Here is a 20,726-nt window from a genome sequence, read left to right as displayed (position 1 = left end):
AATGTATAACGGAAGAATACCTAAAATCTGAACCCAGAATTTATTACATTTATAGAGTTACTAAAGTTATTAGGAACAATGTGTAGTAAATACACACCACAGATAAGGAAAGGTTAATAAAAATGAAACATTGAAATTATTAAAATTCACATGGTGAAAATTTGGCAGAGACGGTTCGTAAAACTCGAACATTTTTGGGTCGTCGTGAAGCACCTTGTCGGACCGCAATGCAGAAATTGGTGGAAAAATTCGAGCTGTTGGGACAACTTAGTGAAGTGAAGAATAAAACCCGTGCACGTCGCTCAAGAACAGCCGAGAATATTGCTGCTGTAGCCGAAAGTGTTGAAGAAAACCCAGGTTTGTCCATTCCTCGTCGTTCTTTGGAATTAGGCATTCTACAAACGTCATTACACCGTATTTTGAATGAAGATTTGTGTCTTAAGGCTTATAAAGTTCAGTTAACACAAGAACTCAAGGCGGCCGATCATCAACAACACCTCTAAAATAAAATAACACCTCTTATTGGAAAACCCTGTATATAGTACATATATATGTGTTTTATTTTAGTTCCTCGAACTATCTCGATAGATTTATCTTCATATTGCCGGCTTTTCAAAGTTCTTTGAATTTTTCTGAACTGCATTAGATCCACAGACATAGGAATTAATAGACGAGAAGATAATGGCGAGGGGTAAAATCAACTGTTGAAGAACGAAGGGAGTAAGGCTGACTGTGATTCGTCAATAAATCAATCTGACAGTAAATAGGCATCTCGCATTATAATATCACCATTTAGTTCTTAAAAGTAAAATCTGCTTTTGAATGAATAGACATTTTGACATGGGAGCGCAAATTACTCGCCACGTTATGAACTAATTTGCGAAGTCCAAATTCGGCAAAGTAAGGCAGCTTCTATTTTCAGAGTCGTAGTTAGTTTCAGAGTATTTAGTTAAGACACTTTTACAAATGTCTCATAATTTACTTACCCCAGTAAACAACGATGAGCACACTTGAGAATCGCTACATTGTGATGTGATAGTATATGTTTCTAAAACTGATCCATATAATACGGTGTGAATAAGCTTAAAATAAAGTAAAATAATGCTTACTTATGGAATGTAATACGACAATTGGGTTTATTCTCTTTTTCACATCTATTTTTACAAGTTTTCATATCACAAGTCAACATTTTGCCGTCTTATTTCGTAAAATGAACCGATGATGCCTCGACCATAGTTCGCACAAGAATGATGACGTCACGTTTTCAAATATCACTTGAGGCCGTACGCGAGCCCAGCCGGCTCAATGGAACCGGTATGGGGAGTGGGGATAATACGCTTTTAATCACTTAGGGCAGGTCTACTAATATTCATATGTCTATGATTAGATCTATAATCTCTCTTTTGCAAGATACAGAGTTTATAGTTGGAAAGAATTTGATAAGGCTGATTGAGGTAGTAATGTAAAGGGATAAAGAAATGATTTCAAACCAACCCCTTTCCTTAGCTCTCTTGATGTCCTGCACCTTCCTGTGCAGGCTTCGTGACCCCTGCTGCCAGCGACGTCCCCCGAGCCCCCTGTCTGCCACGGCCACCACCCTCGGGCCCAACCTCTGCTCCTGCAGCAGAAGGATGGACTCCAACTCCTGGAACACAATACAACTGTTCCTTTACTAAAAAGAACTACTGCAAAAACAGAAGATTGAACATAACATACCTAACAAGGGCCGGCCCTGTTCTGGTTTGCAGGCAATTGGATCAATCAACTCCAGGCGCCAATTCGCCAAGGCGCTGATAATAACTAACACCTAATACAGCGCTTTGAGGCTTTTACTAGCGTCGTTGGGCTTAGAGCCTGTACCTAACCTAACATAATCTACATCCAAAAGTTACTCGACTAAACAGATTAGTGACAAAATAGAAGACTGAAGAAAAATAATAAACAAACAACATACTAGGTTTTGTTTCTAAATAGCCACTTTTCATTTACCATCCTATCAACCATCTCTATTGCACACATCACCAAACCTAACCTAACCTTACCTTACTTGGGCTACATACAATGGTTCTTTAATAAAACTTTAGGTTAGGTTTCGTAAGATTAGATTAGGTAAGATAGGGTTAGTTTAGGTAAAGCTATATTTGAAATAGTTGCCACTTTCAATATCCCATCTCTCTTACACATCACCTAACCTAACCAACATACAATGGTTCCATGATAGAACAAAACACGATAACAAACTAGGTTGGTTTAGGTAAGATAGGGTTAGTTTAAGTAAGGTTAGATTTTCAATATCCCATTCTGTCATCCATCTCTCTTGCTCACATCACATTGGTACACTATCCCCCATAGGGATAGGGGCTCTCACCTTCTCCCTGAAATTGCGGTCGTACTCCTCTAGCGCTCCCAGCGCGCGTGCGTCCATAACTCGCTGTAGCCACGCACGGCGCACGCGCTGCCTCTGCACGGCGCGCACTGCTCCCCAGTGCACCGCCACCTCCGGGGGCCCTAAGCAACATACATAATAACATTGTTTACTGTTCAGTTTTAACATGATTGTGTTGTATTGCGTCAATTTGATTGAACGTTCCGTTTCCGGTTCAAGATGGTGGACATTTTAGTGGTTCAGTAAATATTCTTTTTTCAAATGTGAAATCGGTTTATTCAATACAGACCTGTCACACCTGATAGTTGATGATAGTTGTGTTATTAGTGTATCATCTGCCAAAGTGACAGATCCCATACAAAGAAATGATATTCCGCGGCAGTTCCTCAATTGATCTGACCCCCTCTCCTGAAGCAGATTATAGCGTAGTGTGACACCTCAACATATATCTGCATAGGCCACTCCCTAATCAGCGTTGATGCATATAGCGTAATGTGTCTAAGGCTTAATGATCATTGAGATAGTGACGAATCTTTGAACAAATTATATAATGCCTTATTTGAAAACTAATCCCAGCAAGAGTTCGTACGGATGTCATCGACATTCGTTCTTTCTTTTCTAGCGTCTTGTTTTTAAAACGAAAAAGACGGAAAATACTTGAATGATGACGTCACACACAATCTTAATTACCTTACTAATAAAACGTGTTGTCAGTTGAAACCATTTAAACGACCGCAGCGCCCTCTATTTTTTTTTCGATACTTTCTTGTCTGACTATGAGTTAATGATGAAGACTCACCAAACTTGATGTCCTGCAGCAGCACAATTTCTGGTATCTCCTGACACTTCCTGTGAATGCGGCCGTCCGGTTGGTACGGGTCTGTTTGTGCGGACGATTCCCTTCGAAATAGCAAATACATTATTATTATTTTTTGCATTATTATTAGCATTCTGCTGATGCACTCATCTGATTTCAGATCTGATGAGTTAATCCTTTCTTCTCTCCAAATAAGAATCTAATTGAGTTTTAAATAGGTTTGTGTTAGTAAAATGGATGACATGTTGTGGAAGTTAGTTCCATGCTTCCACTACTCTATGTTAGTAGAATGGATGACATGTTGTGGAAGTTAGTTCCATGCTTCCACTACTCTATGTTAGTAGAATGGATGACATGTTGTGGAAGTTAGTTCCATGCTTCCACTACTCTATGTTAGTAGAATGGATGACATGTTGTGGAAGTTAGTTCCATGCTTCCACTACTCTATGTTAGTAGAATGGATGACATGTTGTGGAAGTTAGTTCCATGCTTCCACTACTCTATGTTAGTAGAATGGATGACATGTTGTGGAAGTTAGTTCCATGCTTCCACTACTCTATGTTAGTAGAATGGATGACATGTTGTGGAAGTTAGTTCCATGCTTCCATTACTCTATTTTAGTAGAATGGATGACATGTTGTGGAAGTTAGTTCCATGCTTCCATTACTCTATTTTAGTAGAATGGATGACATGTTGTGGAAGTTAGTTCCATGCTTCCACTACTCTATGTTAGTAGAATGGATGACATGTTGTGGAAGTTAGTTCCATGCTTCCACTACTCTATGTTAGTAGAATGGATGACATGTTGTGGAAGTTAGTTCCATGCTTCCACTACTCTATGTTAGTAGAATGGATGACATGTTGTGGAAGTTAGTTCCATGCTTCCACTACTCTATGTTAGTAGAATGGATGACATGTTGTGGAAGTTAGTTCCATGCTTCCACTACTCTATGTTAGTAGAATGGATGACATGTTGTGGAAGTTAGTTCCATGCTTCCACTACTCTATGTTAGTAGAATGGATGACATGTTGTGGAAGTTAGTTCCATGCTTCCATTACTCTATTTTAGTAGAATGGATGACATGTTGTGGAAGTTAGTTCCATGCTTCCACTACTCTATGTTAGTAGAATGGATGACATGTTGTGGAAGTTAGTTCCATGCTTCCATTACTCTATTTTAGTAGAATGGATGACATGTTGTGGAAGTTAGTTCCATGCTTCCATTACTCTATTTTAGTAGAATGGATGACATGTTGTGGAAGTTAGTTCCATGCTTCCACTACTCTATGTTAGTAGAATGGATGACATGTTGTGGAAGTTAGTTCCAAGCTTCCACTACTCTATGTTAGTAGAATGGATGACATGTTGTGGAAGTTAGTTCCATGCTTCCACTACTCTATGTTAGTAGAATGGATGACATGTTGTGGAAGTTAGTTCCAAGCTTCCACTACTCTATGTTAGTAGTATGGATGACATGTTGTGGAAGTTAGTTCCATGCTTCCACTACTCTATGTTAGTAGAATGGATGACATGTTGTGGAAGTTAGTTCCATGCTTCCATTACTCTATTTTAGTAGAATGGATGACATGTTGTGGAAGTTAGTTCCATGCTTCCACTACTCTATGTTAGTAGAATGGATGACATGTTGTGGAAGTTAGTTCCATGCTTCCACTACTCTATTTTAGTAGAATGGATGACATGTTGTGGAAGTTAGTTCCATGCTTCCACTACTCTATGTTAGTAGAATGGATGACATGTTGTGGAAGTTAGTTCCATGCTTCCACTACTCTATGTTAGTAGAATGGATGACATGTTGTGGAAGTTAGTTCCATGCTTCCACTACTCTATGTTAGTAGAATGGATGACATGTTGTGGAAGTTAGTTCCATGCTTCCACTACTCTATGTTAGTAGAATGGATGACATGTTGTGGAAGTTAGTTCCATGCTTCCACTACTCTATGTTAGTAGAATGGATGACATGTTGTGGAAGTTAGTTCCATGCTTCCACTACTCTATGTTAGTAGAATGGATGACATGTTGTGGAAGTTAGTTCCATGCTTCCACTACTCTATGTTAGTAGAATGGATGACATGTTGTGGAAGTTAGTTCCATGCTTCCACTACTCTATGTTAGTAGAATGGATGACATGTTGTGGAAGTTAGTTTCATGCTTCCATTACTCTATTTTAGTAGAATGGATGACATGTTGTGGAAGTTAGTTCCATGCTTCCACTACTCTATGTTAGTAGAATGGATGACATGTTGTGGAAGTTAGTTCCAAGCTTCCACTACTCTATGTTAGTAGAATGGATGACATGTTGTGGAAGTTAGTTCCATGCTTCCACTACTCTATGTTAGTAGAATGGATGACATGTTGTGGAAGTTAGTTTCATGCTTCCACTATGTGGTTTCATGCTGCATTGCTTGCGTACATCATGTTTGAATCTCGTGATTCTATTTCAGAAGCGAAAATTCCATTGAAACCATCTGGAACCAGTGAGACTATGGCATTCCCAATTGGGGTATGCTGTGAGGCTGAAGGAAGTGGGGAGAGGAAGGATATTGTGAATAGGAAGGTGGGGCAGTACCTGGCTATTCGGATCTGGTCACCAAACACGGCTAACGCCATTCCAAGCACCGTTTCGAGTCTTAATGATGGTCTTTCACCAATACGATATTGAAACTGTCAATCACTGCAAGGAGTGACAAAGGCCATGAGAGAGGCTCCTAGCATGAACCCATTGAAGGATTCATCGAAAATGTCGGAAATTTGTCATCGCTTCCGACCACGACTGCAGATCGCCAACGCAAAAACAGTTGACTAAATTTATTTTATTTAGTCAACGGGTTTGCTGGAACGGCTGCACAACCTCGGAGGTCAAATATCTAATGACCAAATGAGGTCTTATGATCAGGTTTGTAGCCCAGTGGACAAATGCGTCGAGTTACATCCTAGATGGCATAAGTTCAATTTCTAATATTAAGTCCTCCATTATTGCACAAGCAGTAACATTTTCCTACTACATTAATGGTACCTACTTGGAGGAAATCACATATTTTCAGGTTATTTATAAGCCTTTTAACATATTCATTAGAAAATAGCTCCAGACAGGAAGCCCTAACGAAAAAAAAATGCCTCAAGGCTTATGTCATCTTTGGGGATGCTGTGTGAAGGGTATTTTTGGCAGCCATCTCTGGTCCGGAGCCCCTAAATACCTGAAAAAAACCCTTGACTCTGTGCAGAAACGGGCGGTCCGTTTGATAGATTCCCCAATCTTAACAAACGGACTGCAATCTTTAGAGCACAGGCGTCAGGTAGGTATGCTGTCCTTGTTCTATCGGTATTACAGTGGAAGATGCTCTGAGGAACTAGCGTCATTGGTCCCTTCGGCACCGGTGCGTAGTCGGGATACACGCCAAACGCGCGCCCAACATTTGTACACAGTTGACATTTGTCACATGAGAACGGGTCGCTTCTACGATTCGTTCTTAAGTTCAACAGCTCGGCTGTGGAACGAACTGCCGGCCTCTGTGTTTCCTCCCTCCTACAACATGGGACTCTTCAAGACCCATGTTCACTCCTTCCTCTCCACACAGCATCCCCAAAGATGACATACGCCCTGAGGGAAATTATTTTCTTCAGGGCCTCCTGTGTGGAGATAATATAAAAAAATAAAAATAAAAAACTAAATTTGGGTTACAAACAACCTGACAATATTTGATTTCCTCCTACTCCAATCAGTTTAGAATGAAAATGTTGCTTGTACAATGATAGAGGACTTCTATTTCTTCAGTGGTAAAATCGTATACACACCTGAATAGAGTTTGCACTCCGACGCTCTGTGTTTTCTCCATCATTTCCTCTTCACGTGGCTCAAAGGCAGTTGCCTCATGACTAGGCATTGCCTCCACTCTGACTGACATTGTGGACTGCACCTTGGGGCTAAAACAAATAAATATATTTTATAATATCAATAGGTATTCAAACAAATAATTTAAAACTAGCAGACATGTACCCAGCGTTGCTGAAGGTTTTCCTTAAGAGATAGACATATACCATTGCAGACTTTTCTGTAGGCCTTTTTAAGATACACAATTCCGTAGTACATTATTTTGATGTATCTCATAAGATTTAGCCAGCGTTAGCAATATAAGAGCCTGAAAATATTTTTTTTACTACTTGATTAAAAAACATTGACTTTTTTCTACTTTTTATAAATATAATATGCCTGTATTATATATATGAACCTTCCTTGGAGCTGCCTTGTCGAGGCGATAGGTCCCCGACACAAGTAGAACAAGGGGAAGAAGATAAGAAGTATTTTTTAAGGAGCACGTTCAATGTGTACATAGGCTACCGTTTCTGTTGGCATTTATTATATGTATAAGTTACTGTGGGAGTTACTTACGCAGCGTAGTAGAGTGTTCTCTCAGGGCCCTCGATAGAGTGGGTGACCTCTTGAAGGGTCCTGCGCGCCGCCCCCGTGCCCCGGTAACTGCGCTCCAAGTGGGGTGGCAATCGTGCGTTGGGGTGACACACTGCGCACGGGGAAACACTGCACTGTTACTGTGTACTGACACTTCAGGGTAAATGGAGTAAAGGTTAAGTGAAGGGAATGTAAGGATATTTGAATTGTAATTGATGGGGAAGTGAAGAGTAAGTGAACGGGTAGTGAGCGCAGGGTTAGTCAAGAGGAATTGAAAGGTAAGCAAAGAATAAGCAAAGGGGAAGCAAATAGTAAGTGGACAGTATATAAAGGGTAAGTGAAAGGTTAGTCAAGAGTAAGTAAATAGTAGGCAAAAAAAAATGATAGGGAAGCTAAGAATAGGTGAAAGAAATGTTACTGTAAATAAATGTGTAGTGAAGGGTAACTGAAGGGTTGATTCATCACAGGTTAAGATTAAGGGTAGGCTTAGAGTGAAGGGTAGGCAAAGAATAAGTGAAGGGGAAGCAAAGAGTAAGTGAAAGTTAATTATAGGATGCATGAAGGAGAAGTGAAGGGGTAGTAAAGGATAAGCAAAGGTTATGTCAAGAGTAGGTGAATGGTAAGTGAAAGAATAATTGATGAGAAAGTGAAGGTAGGTGATTTATTATGCTGATTATTCAAGATAAATATAGGAAAATAATTTTTCCATGATACCCCTAAATATATATTGGCACGTAAATAATTTTAACTTATTCACATATATTATTTTATAAATTGTAATAGAATATTCAATAGAAGTGGTACAAAGGTTAATAATTAAAATAATATTAAGAAAACCTTCCGATTACCCAACGGATCGATTATTCGAAGAATTTCAAGTGCCTTCATTTAATGATCTTTATACTAAAAATGCATTAATTCAAATCATAAAAGAAAAAGACAAGTATCAATTTCTAACTGAAAACCGTACTCGACTTAAATATATTTTTCCATGCCCAATATTAAACACTTCCTTTGCACAAAATTATTACACTTACCGGGCAAGAATTTTTTTCAATCGACTACCTGAAGAAATTAGAAACATTAATGATAACATCCAAATAATAAACACTGTGAAAAAATATTTTAAAGACAAACTTACAAAAAATAAAAATGTTTCCAATCGAATTAATCTTAAGAATATTAATGTTAATATTAATCTTAATATTAAAAAATCTGTTAGCGAAAAAATAAGAAAATACACAGATTTAGGAAATGAAATAAAAAGAATTTGGCATTCTCAGACCATAAAAATATTACCATTCGTTATTTCGGCTACTGGCATTATACCTAGCTCTCTAATTAAAAATTTAGGCGTATTAGATCTTTCAAAAAAATTATATATAAAGATGCAAAAGTCGGTCATTTTGAATACATGTAGGATAACGAAAGACTTTTTAAATATTTATGTTGAGGGATCAGTAGGATTTATAGGCCCTGTTAGAAGTTCTACTGAGCCGAACCCTCTGATATGAAAATATCTGGAGTCGGTGAATTATTTTCCCATTTGATCTCTGGTGATTTGACGTGTTGTTCTTCTATTGTTTTGTATTTATTTTGCTTATATAATGCACTTACATAGTGTTGATTGACTAGATGATCATTTGTGGAAAAGTGAGTGGAAGGGTTAAGTTTTTCCTTTGGGGAAGATTTAACCCGGACAACTAAATCGGAATTTTTTAAAAAACTCATCTCAATTAGTTTCATTAAGTAACATTCCATTCTTCAAATAAGTTTAAAATCATTTTATTTTTAATTACTTACTTACTGTAATAAAACAATGTCCAGCCACAAGCTAATGCTTCTATGGAAGAGGGGTCTTGAAATATTTGATCATATATTGTAACAAATAAACCAAAATGTACTTATATACAAAAAAAAAATAATAATTATACCGTGTCAAAGTTGAGAAAACAATATTTTTTTTAACTTTAATCATATTGCATTCACGTGTGTTCACTCTAGAAATCTTTATTTTATCATATTGCATCCACTTGTGTTAACTCTAGAAATCTTTGTTTTTTCATACTAAAAAGACAAGACACAGAAAAAAAAACATACTTACATATTTGAACACTGTTGTATTTTTTGACTTCGCTAAACATTGTCTTGAAAACTGGGTGTATCGTCTGAAATCAAATATATCTTCTTTAACCAGGGGTTTAATCAAAGATATTAGAAGAACGAGATGTGCTATGAGCAGTTCATACTGTGTGGAATTGTTTTGCCCAGTGTCGCCGGTTTTGTTCACCAATACTACTGCACACCTTCGCTTACGCTAAGGTATCCGCACTAATACATAGAACAGAATTCTGTTCATACACGTCCCAATAGTATTCAAAGTACCCTAATTAGGTAGTACTCCGCCTACGGTCCGGCGGCCAACATAACATATCTCGTTCTTCTAATATCTTTGGGTTTAATGAATTCATAAATACAAAACACAAGAAATAACAACGATATCGACTTTATTTTATACTACATATTTAGAGATGGAGATTAATTCAGAAAAACACTATTTAATATATTTATAGCAGAGAAAGGATGAAAGTAGACTGAATGCTGTAGAAATGAGATCCCTGAGGCGTGTGTGTGGTAAAACAAACATCCGCAAAGAGTGCAAGGCTGATGTAAGCGTAATGAGTAAGATTAAGACAAGGACGCTTAGTTAGTTAGGGCATGTAGAGCGAATGAGCAAAGAAAGGAGTGTAAGGAGAATATATGATGCAAATGTGAATGGTAACAGAAGTCGGGGACGCCCGAGGAAGACATGGCACGACCAAGTAAATTATATACTTGAGTCGGGCCATCTCAAGAGTCAATAATAAAAGAGTATGTATGAGACTATATTTATAATTACTTTATATTATCCATACTACTAAATTTTAATCATATGTAAATGAAATCCTCAGCACAGGAGATCCCAGTGAGGATATCAAAATGAAGATAAAAAAACACTTTTTATAATTATTAAAAAAAACTCACATATTGAGCAGTGGCCATTGCAGATTGTTGTGCTTGCCTTTGAAAGTCCTTTTCACCAGAAACCATGAAGATGGGATCTGAAAGAAAAAAGAAATACAAAAAAATAATTTTATTATTTCCACAGGTTGGGAACCTCTGAATAAATATACCGGTATAAATGTTTTGTGAATGTGTCTGATGTGCCGGAAGAAAGATAAAATGTATCTTACTTAGAAATTGAATTTTTTTCATTAGCGTGGAATCATTTTCGTTATCCTGTCTGAGGCGTCTAAGAGTCAAAAGGTTTTGTGTAAATCGGCGACAAATCTGTATTGATCACACTTCTAGTGTTTTTTTGTTCAGTGTTTTGTTCGAGAGTTTTGACAGAGTGATGTGTACAATGCTCTGCCTGCCATAAAAGTTTACATTTAAGTTAATACATAAAAAATCAATATTGAAATAAATAAATAAAAAATGAATAAATTGATAAACACATTAGGACTTTATGGTGGCTTGAGTGAAATTCTCCATCTCTGGTGTAGAGGCGCTTCCTGCCATTGGGCAACGGCCTGGACAAGAGTGTTGTCTGATCTCGGGTAGCGCTGACTCGTCCCGGCTATTCTGTGGCGCATCAAAGCAGCGAACCCATGCACCCTTCCTTCGGTGAACATCCGTGAGGCGCTGCATCGCCAGGGGAGGCCAAATAGAGCTCTGTATGCGTGGTTGTACTGTACTCGGAGTGTGTTCATGACGCCTTGTGTGTATGTCGTCCATAGCTTGCTAGTTTAGAAGCTCATACAGTTTGTTTGGTTGCTTCTTCACCGAAGGACTGCATTTGTTGAATCTTCTGGCAAGCATGTTAGCTCGCACACTCTGTACTCTTCTTTGGCGTTCTATGTCATTTTTATCATTTAGGTAAATGACTTGGTGATGACATGCCCCAAATATTTGATTTCGCTGCAGATTTTCAGGTTGGCTTTGGCGAGACGTATGGGTGGAATGACAGTGGGATCATGTGATATATACTTTTTTTATGCGAGAAACGTCCAATACTCCTCGCTGCTGGAGCCTGTGGGACTAAGGCATCCATAATTTTGGGTATGTTGTGAGGTTGAAGCAAATGTGGAGGGGAAGGAGATGTGAAGATAAAGATCGGGAAGCATGTAATCATTCAGATCTTGTCACTAAACACGGTTAAAGCCATTTGAAATGATGCTTCGATTCTGAATGGTGATTTAAGATCTGATGAGCAAAAAAAATGTCCTTCTCAGGGACTCTAGTCAACTGCGCTAACAACCTCGCCAAATGCCGATCGGATAGTTCCACATTTATTTCGTATATTAGTACTGCTGTGATGTCAAATGATTTCAGAGAAATGCGTACATTAACGCGTGTGTAATAAAGTTGATAGAACGCATTGTCATCGATAACGAGTCTATCTGCCGATTTTCAGCTCGATCGAATGTCGGGAAGTGGGTTAATTTCCTCGTCTAAGATTTGCATTAATTGAATTTATTTATTTATCTTTATTTTGTAAGAAACAAACAGCTTTTAAATAATATACAATGATAGATATAAATATACAAGTTAACTGAAGTCAAGCCACAGAAGTTTCTTATGCTAAAGTTCATTGGAAATGATGTTTTAATATCTTCAAATTAATTTGGTGTTAAAGGAAGGGGAGAGGAAGAGGAAAATAGGAAGAGGATAGGAGATGCTCCCGATACATTCCATACTCTCATATTAATAATCGATCGTACGCATTACTTCATATCGATATTTCTTTAGGTTATTACCAAAAATGTCAATGCTGTAAAATTTTGTATTATATTGTGCACATATACGAGGAATTGCGAAATTTTTTCGAACGTTTGTTCTACACGAGGGTAGATAAAATAAATCAGATTGTCGGGTTGATCTAGACGGAATATGAAGATTTATTAAATTGGTAAGTTGTGAGTCCAGACCATTATTAAGGATTTTAAATAATAAGATTTGATCAAAAATTAGATGTATTTAAAAATATAACTGACCGTAAATGTAATCGTGTTCTCTCACTTTTTTAAACTTCCCTCTTCTACCTTCAAAAATGTGTAACATTCTGGTCGCCATAATTTATGAATTTTGTTAGCAGATTTAAAAATAAAAGATTTATCTAATAATTGATAAGCCAGTTATCTTTTTGACAGCTAATATCGATAGTAAAACATGAAATTTCAACTATTGATTTCACAAAATATTCCCATGGTTACCTACATTATTTTATTTCATATTTTTTCAAACATGAATGATTTCATAAGTGGCCATTAGATTTAACCATTAAAGAATTAGTTGCTCGGTTACCACAATAAAACAACAACATAATAACCCTCCAGGCCTCTGACATACTTACCGTTATATTTCTTAAAAAAGCTGTATTCTGCTTGTCAATAAAATCCAAATAAATAGAGTATTTATGAACGTATCCGAAAATTGAAAACTGTTTTTGAAAGGTGATGAAATAGAGTTTAATTTTTTAATTTTTAATTTGAAATAAACTCATGATTTTTTAAATTTTCCAGAGTCCAAACATAAAAAAGTTTTAAAAATGGCTCGCCTTACATTTCGTTGTATATAACTAAATATTCTGATAACAACACTTGTAACGTTACTGCCACTTCAGTTTTTGGTCATTCATATAAAAAATAATTTATAAAAAAATTTCGTAAATTTATCTCAAATTTCGGTCGGAACCTTTGGTTTCATAGAATTGTACATTGAAATTATTCTGTGGTTAACTTCTGTATTTGAATATAAAGCTTGGTGTTTTCTGTTTCTTATGACTGCTTTACACCATAATTACACGATCTTACCGATCCCCATATCCCACATAGACCCACACGAAAATTTGAGTAACCCTCTACCAATTCAATTTGGAGTCCCACAAGGAAGTGTCCTAGGCCCTATTCTGTTCCTCATATATATTATCAATCTCTGTAACCTACCCATAACCTGAAAACTAATATCTTTTGCAGACGACACTGTGCTACTAGCTTGACATAAAACATGGAAAAAAACATTCGAGCAGAGATATGCAAAATGGGTACCCAAAACCATTTGAAATGCAGAATGGAAATGGGTCAAAACTTTTCCATTTGAAAATGCAAAATGCAAAATGGTTTTTAGAAAAGCATTTCAAATGCAAAATGCAAAATACCTATTTTCAAAATGCATTGAAAATGCAAAATGGTTTCTCAGGTCAAACAATCAAAATAATTATAGAATTTTTAAACAATTTTGTAATTTAATAATGGACATCAATGTAGAACAAACATATTATATGATGGTAAATCCAAAAACACCACGACTACGGATTATGAAACCACAAAAAAATTGCGCGGGACTAATGTTGCCAACGTAAAAACATAGAAACTGCTATCTAACATTTAATATTACAGCGTCATGGCCCCATGTTCAATATTTAAATCAGTATTTTTTGTAATGGTATCACTCAATTGCCAGGGCTCCTACCAGGGAGCAACTTGACAAATGGAAATTATCTCTCATAGCGAGGTTGAGGACCGACTGATATTTGGGGCTTATGAAAAAAAGATGAGTGGAGATAGTAGGAAGAATGTTGCAAAAAAGCATTTAAAATGGAAAATGCATTGAGAAAAGCATTTAAAATGCAAAATGCAAAATGGTTTTTAGAGAAGCATTTAAAATGCAAAATGGAAAATACCCATTTTGCATTTTGCATTTCCATTTGAAATGGATTTATTTGAAATAAAGCACATCTCTGCATTCGAGATAGATTAAAATGACATAGGCCTTGTAAAGAATTGGTTAGATGACAATCTCCTTATTATCAATGCTGGAAAAACTAAATTTATAACCTTTAGTCTGTCCTCTGCTACCCAACCTACTAAAAATAAAATAATAATAATTCACTCCTGTCCAAGACCTGATTCTTCCTGTAATTGTCCAAACTTGCCACAAGTCACCAACATAAAATATCTGGGGGTCTTGATTGATCAACATCTAGGTTGGGATCAGCACATAGCCAACTCCCCGCATTCGCAAGTTATCTTATGTGTTTCCAACCCGTAGAAATATCCTTACTCCTACAACACTTAAATCAGTATACATACTATGTTCTCTGCCTATCCTTAATGGCATATGGTGTCATCATTTGGGGTGGCTGAGCTCAAACTATTATTGAGCCTCTGCGAAAAGCGCCAAAAATGGTAATATGTGTTATCAACAAGCCACCGACAAGATATTAATCAATTCAACTTCTTATTGAGTATAATGTCTTAAATATACGTCAACTCCTAAAATTTATGCTAACACATTTCTTGTACAAATACAATAAAAAAAAACTCTTACAACATAATGACACCACCAGAAATATAACCAAATACACTACAATGTACCCAAACCTCATACTACATCAGCACAAAGACAATTCACCCACCTAGCTCCCAAAACCTTCAACCTTCTCCCTGATTTCCTAAAAACCTCAACTCAACTTCATACTTTCAATTCACAAATAACTCCTTAATCTACATCAGCAATACATTTAAATTACAACACCCAAATATTCTACACTTTAATCCCCTAATCTCCAACCACACATCTCTCACATTCCTCAATTGACTTCATTCATATTAAATATAATATTTATCAAAGTTTAATTAATTATTAACTTATTATTTGTCACATAAAATATTAATGTTAAAACTATTATGTATACAGGGTGTATCGGCACTAACCCGACAAACTTTAACCAGCTATTCCTTAGCACATTTGGAGTAAAAAATGTTATGTGCACTTTGCTGTCCGGTAACGTTTTTTTTTAATAAAAAATTAATTAAACATATTTTCACCACATGTCACCACTGTTTTATCCTTTGTCAAAATTTGAAAGCAACATCGCAACTCTCGCGTGTTGCTGCGAACGAAGCCCGTATTACATAATCCAGTACCAGAAAAGAAATATTTTATTTAACAATAATGATTATTCACATTTTTCGTATGCGAATCACTGATTGTCTTCTTGTATTGTACACATCAGTTTTATTTTTGTATCTAAATTGTTTCACCTCTGGAATGCTTTGGTTTCACCTCTTACGCGTTTCACGTATTAAATAGTCTAATTTTGAAACTAAGAAACTAATTAGTAGATTTCCTGAATTTATAATCGAAGTCCAATAATTCTGAGCACTTTTAAAAACAATTTTCCTCACTTAGGTACTTATCAATAATAATAATTGGATTATTTGAACAGCGCCGTTGTTTTTTAAATCACCGTAAGTGCTCTGTCAAAATGTTACTTGCTAGGCTATCCTACAACGTATATTTTTTAATAAATTTAGTTATTTACAACTTCGCGGAATGTGATTTATGAATATTATTGCTTATGTTAAAAGCCTTCCAGAATTACCGGAATATAACGAGCAGCTTGACACACTTAAGTTTATTTCCACTAATTTGAAGGTACAAAGAATGTATAGTTTTAAAAACAATCCCGATGAATCAAAAAACGGTTCATATAAAACTGCTGCGCAACACACTGAGACAAAGGAAAGCACTCACACAAACGTCATGACTGCATTGGATTGACCACCTGCAAATGAATGCTGCCAGATTGCTAATTTATTTAAACAATAATTATTAAATTTTATTTAAAATATCGCAATTTTTTTAAAAAATCGACAATAAATTACAACTATAATTTAAAAAAAATATTCTTAACCCCACGCTTTTTCGTAATTGATTAATTAATTCAGAATTTAAACGTTGCTTGAAATGACTAGCCGTATTTGGTGACCAGATCTGAATATCCAGGTTCAGAATTTAAACGTTGCTTGAAATGACTAGCCGTATTTGGTGACCAGATCTGAATATCCAGGTTTAGAATTTAAACGTTGCTTGAAATGACTAGCCGTATTTGGTGACCAGATCTGAATATCCAGGTTCAGAATTTAAACGTTGCTTGAAATGACTAGCCGTATTTGGTGACCAGATCTGAATATCCAGGTTTAGAATTTAAACGTTGCTTGAAATGACTAGCCGTATTTGGTGACCAGATCTGAATATCCAGGTTCAGAATTTAAACGTTGCTTGAAATGACTAGCCGTATTTGGTGACCAGATCTGAATATCCAGGTTTAGAATTTAAACGTTACTTGAAATGACTAGCCGTATTTGGTGACCAGATCTGAATATCCAGGTTCAGAATTTAAACGTTGCTTGAAATGACTAGCCGTATTTGGTGACCAGATCTGAATATCCAGGTTTAGAATTTAAACGTTGCTTGAAATGACTAGCCGTATTTGGTGACCAGATCTGAATATCCAGGTACTTCCTCACCTTCCACTCCTTCCCTTAGCCATAAAACTTACCCCAATTCAACATAAAAATTGTTTAAATTATCGGATGTAATGAAATGCATAATAATTAGACCCCAAAATACTTAATTATTCAGGGAAATAAACCCCTGAGTCATCAGTTGGAAATACCAACGACATTAAGTGAAATTAACAATGCAATAATCCTATTATTGCATTGTTTAAAATTTCACTTAATTATTAGCATTAGCAAATAATATTGGGATTAGCAAATAATAATTTACGACAATTTACTCGGAAATCAATAAAGCCAGAATAATAAAAAAAGAAAGTTATCACTTACGTCGTCTGTAAGTGGCTTTACCAAAGTTTGATAATGCCGTCAGAAGGTGAAACAGCTGTCACGCGTAATAATAATTACAACTAGCAGAACTTGTTTATAAACACACTGTTTTTATAAATTTTTTAATAAGACTGTTAAAATAAAAAAAATCTCTAAATTGAAATGGAGTTCTACAAACTAAACTTAAAATCAAATAAATTTATTGCGAAGGTTCAAAGTACTGTACTGTAATATTATATTAAATAATTTTTACGTGTTTAATTATTGTTTAAAGTCAGATTAAAGCGATTAAAAAACCCACCTGGCAATTCTTATTCGAGTTTCGTTGTTTTTACGTATTGGCGCGCTTACAAGCATCAGTCGTCTCATTTTTAACCATTAATATTTAGTGTGTAGGAAAGAGAGAAGACGCTTTTCGACACACTTGTCGAAAAACTTGTTGAATGCCGACGGGCATACTCTTCTACAGATTTTATTAAATATTGATATGTAGGTAATATTGATGTGTAAATGAATGACATTGTGAGAATTTTACCAATAAATAATAAATGAAAATGCGGACATGTAGTTTATGTTAATTTTTTTATTGGAGCATTTGTTCGAAGTGACTACCATTATTTTCGATGCAAGCGTGTAGTCTTGTTATATTTTGATTATTTAAGTTTGCAGGATTTGCTTTAATTTCTGCAGCGGCTTCCATCACTCGTTCGAGCAGTTGCTCTCTTGAGGCTATTGGCTTAGCATACACTTTTTCCTTGAGAGCCCCCCACAGGTAGTAATCCAGGGGGGTCAGGTCGGGTGATCTTGGTGGCCAAGCAATGGCCGGACTTCCACGGCCTATCCAACGACCAGGAAACTCGACATCCAAGTAGTTCCGCACGGCAATCGAATAGTGTGGTGGGGCTCCATCGTGCTGGAACCACATTCTCCGTAGTAATTCGAGGTTCACATCTTCCAGAATCTCGCCCAGTTGCACTTGTAAGAACTCCAAATACATCGGTCCATTTAGTCTGGGAGGCAACTCGATTGGACCGAGTATTTGATTTCCCAGGATTCCTGCCCACATGTTGATGGAAAATCTGTCCTGGCTCGACGACTCCCGAACAAGCTTGGGGTTTTGTTCAGCCCAATGGTGCAAGTTGTGCACATTTAGCACTCCTGTTTTAGTGAACTGTGCTTCGTCGGTAAACAATATGTTTTTCATGAAGTCTGCATCTCTTATGACATTATGCAGCATTCTTCTGCAGTACACGACTCTGGAAAAGTGGTCATTCTCCATGAGGCCTTGGCAGCGCCTATAGTGAAAAGGTTTGAGCCCGTGCTTCTTCAGAACTCTCCATACCGCCATGTGTTCCCTGTGTCCTATCATCAGAGCGACCCGACGCACGGACAGCGTGGGGTCTTCGGTAATTAAGTTCAGGATTCTCTCCTCAACTGCCACAGGAACGATGTTGTGTCCTCCGCCGGCGCCTTCAATCCGTCCGATGCCACAGTCACGCAATTGTTGATACATCTGAAACAAAACAACAAATAACAACTGCTTTTATTATTCAGCTCAGTAATAATGTCAAATAAACAATCGCGGGCTTTTTCACTCATTTTATTTTTAAAGAACACTTATTTTAGGCACATATCAGAAAACTTACGTTTTCTCTTCATTTATTTCATTTTTTTATAGTAAAATGTATAACAAAGTGTTTTAAATTATAATTTTCTTAACTAGGTACGGTTGATATCTTGGATTCACAGGGGTGAAATTGAATTCAAGTAATTTAAATAATCCCATGGTGAGAAAGGGAGTGAATTCAATTGCAGTGAATGATGCATTTATTAGAGATTAAAATTAATTAACTTTTTAAAACGCCGTTTAGTGACCACTGAACACAAATCACCTAAAGTACAATTTACATTTTTAAAGTTGGTGGCCCCTTGTTATGTTTTTAATGTTCCCAGTTTAAATTTCAAAAGCGCTTTTTGGCATTATCAATGAATGTAAATAGTTTCAATAAACAATTGATAGGGTACAAACCTGGACAAAGGTAGCATGGTGTGGGACGCGTCTTCCAGGAAACCTCATGCGATACTCCCTTACGGCTGCTCGTGAATTTCCATTGCAAAATCCATAAACAAAAACAATATCTGCTTGCTCGGCAGGTGGATAATTGAGGGGCATATTTCAACAGTAAAAACTTAGATAACAAAACAAAAACGAAACTAGAAACTTGATGACATGCGAACTCCCAAAACAGCACTGACCACTGATACGAGACGGGGTGGCGGGAACCACACGGGACTTGAGACAGAATATGTGTGAAAGAGATGACAGTAGCGCGGCGTTGCCAATTATTTTACCCCTATACTGTGGGCAGTAGCGGAGTGTGGAAATTTTATTTATTTTTTGTTTTTAAAAGAAAAAAAATGTTACCGGACAGCAAAGTGTACATAACATTTTTTACTCCAAATGTGCTAAGGAATAGCTGGTTAAAGTTTGTCGGGTTAGTGCCGATACACCCTGTATTATGAAAATCTTCAATTTGTAAACTTCACCCGCCATAACACAGGGGCATTACTACAAACCTAACGCGGCGGTTGAAATAACATTCAAAATGCATCATCCAATGTAGATTTTCAAAGATATTAGTATTACAAAGGTATAGTATATTGTCCTCCACGCTAGGAGTTCACCTGTGTTGTGGAGGACTTTTTTCAACTGTAAAGTTATATAATACTAAACAATACAGTGGAGATTAGTTACAATAAAGAAAAAACAGAGAAACAATAAAAATTAAAATATAAAATCGAGTTTTACATAGTTTTAACAAAATCAAATGTGAAATATAACAAAATTAAATATTAAAAGGATTGTAGCCAGTTCCATATGAGTTTTATTGTATTCTGTGAGATTAGATGTTTTATATTGTGTTGGAAGTGAATTGTATGGTTTTATAGCCTGGAATCTGTAGTGTTTTTGTCCAAAGGATGTGTTGGTTTTAGGTATTAGTAGTTGGTGTGCATGTCTTGTTCTAGTATTGTGAGAAGTTTGAGAAGTTTTAAATGTGTTAAGGTTCTTGTAAAGGAAAGTTAAAATTTGTTTTGAATATAATTTTTGAATCTTCAACACTGGGAATTTTTTGAATATGGTTGAAGTGGGTGTTAGTATTGGTACTTTAAGTATTACTTTTATTAAGGTTTACTGGTGTGTCTATGTATTGTTTACTGGAATAGCCCCGGGCAATAATGCCGTATTCCACTATGGATTGTGCTATTGCGAGGTATATATTCTTTATATCAAATATGTTTAGTATATTTCTCACGTTTTTGAAAAAGTAAATCAATTAGTTTAGTTTTCCTTTAACCGACTCTATATGTCTGTCCCATTTAAAATAACGGTCGAAGTAAATACCAAGATATTTGATATTT

The 20,726-nt window shown here is 36.3% G+C and overlaps 2 protein-coding genes across 2 annotated transcripts; both read right to left on the bottom strand.

Annotated features, from left to right (window-relative positions):
* Positions 1-1,261: 1,261 nt before the first annotated feature.
* Positions 1,262-9,390, bottom strand: LOC149414178 (uncharacterized). Its single transcript, XM_089644117.1, has 6 exons — positions 9,384-9,390; positions 7,612-7,741; positions 7,017-7,145; positions 3,186-3,286; positions 2,369-2,508; positions 1,262-1,645 (listed from the first exon to the last, which is right to left on the bottom strand). Exons 1-6 carry the CDS (start codon positions 9,388-9,390, stop codon positions 1,370-1,372), a joined length of 783 nt encoding a protein of 260 aa, XP_089500243.1. The 3' UTR covers positions 1,262-1,369.
* Positions 9,391-15,088: 5,698 nt separating this feature from the next.
* LOC149414177 (uncharacterized) lies at positions 15,089-19,748 on the bottom strand. Its single transcript, XM_089644116.1, has 3 exons — positions 19,336-19,748; positions 18,256-18,819; positions 15,089-15,124 (listed from the first exon to the last, which is right to left on the bottom strand). The coding sequence occupies exons 1-3, from the start codon at positions 19,477-19,479 to the stop codon at positions 15,089-15,091; spliced, it is 744 nt and encodes a 247-aa protein (XP_089500242.1). The 5' UTR covers positions 19,480-19,748.
* Between the last annotated feature and the right edge of the window lie 978 nt (positions 19,749-20,726).

The sequence above is a fragment of the Hesperophylax consimilis genome, chromosome 20 (assembly GCF_061612785.1).
Source record: "Hesperophylax consimilis isolate HC1 chromosome 20, BYU_Hcon_1.0, whole genome shotgun sequence".
NCBI classification, from domain to species: Eukaryota; Metazoa; Arthropoda; class Insecta; order Trichoptera; family Limnephilidae; genus Hesperophylax; species Hesperophylax consimilis.
Note: the sequence above shows the minus strand (reverse complement) of the source record. Positions and strands in the feature narration are given on the sequence as shown.

Coding starts and splice junctions, on each gene's coding strand:
- LOC149414177 (XM_089644116.1), bottom strand. CDS start 19,479: ATGCCCCTCAATTATCCACCTGCCGAGCAAGCAGATATTGTTTTTGTT. Junction 18,820..19,335: donor ACCATGCTACCTTTGTCCAG/GTTTGTACCCTA, acceptor GTTTTGTTTCAG/ATGTATCAACAATTGCGTGA. Junction 15,125..18,255: donor TGGGCGAGATTCTGGAAGAT/GTGAACCTCGAA, acceptor TGAGGTTTTTAG/GAAATCAGGGAGAAGGTTGA.
- LOC149414178 (XM_089644117.1), bottom strand. Junction 7,146..7,611: donor AGAACACTCTACTACGCTGC/GTAAGTAACTCC, acceptor TATTTGTTTTAG/CCCCAAGGTGCAGTCCACAA. Junction 2,509..3,185: donor GCTGCAGGACATCAAGTTTG/GTGAGTCTTCAT, acceptor TATGTTGCTTAG/GGCCCCCGGAGGTGGCGGTG.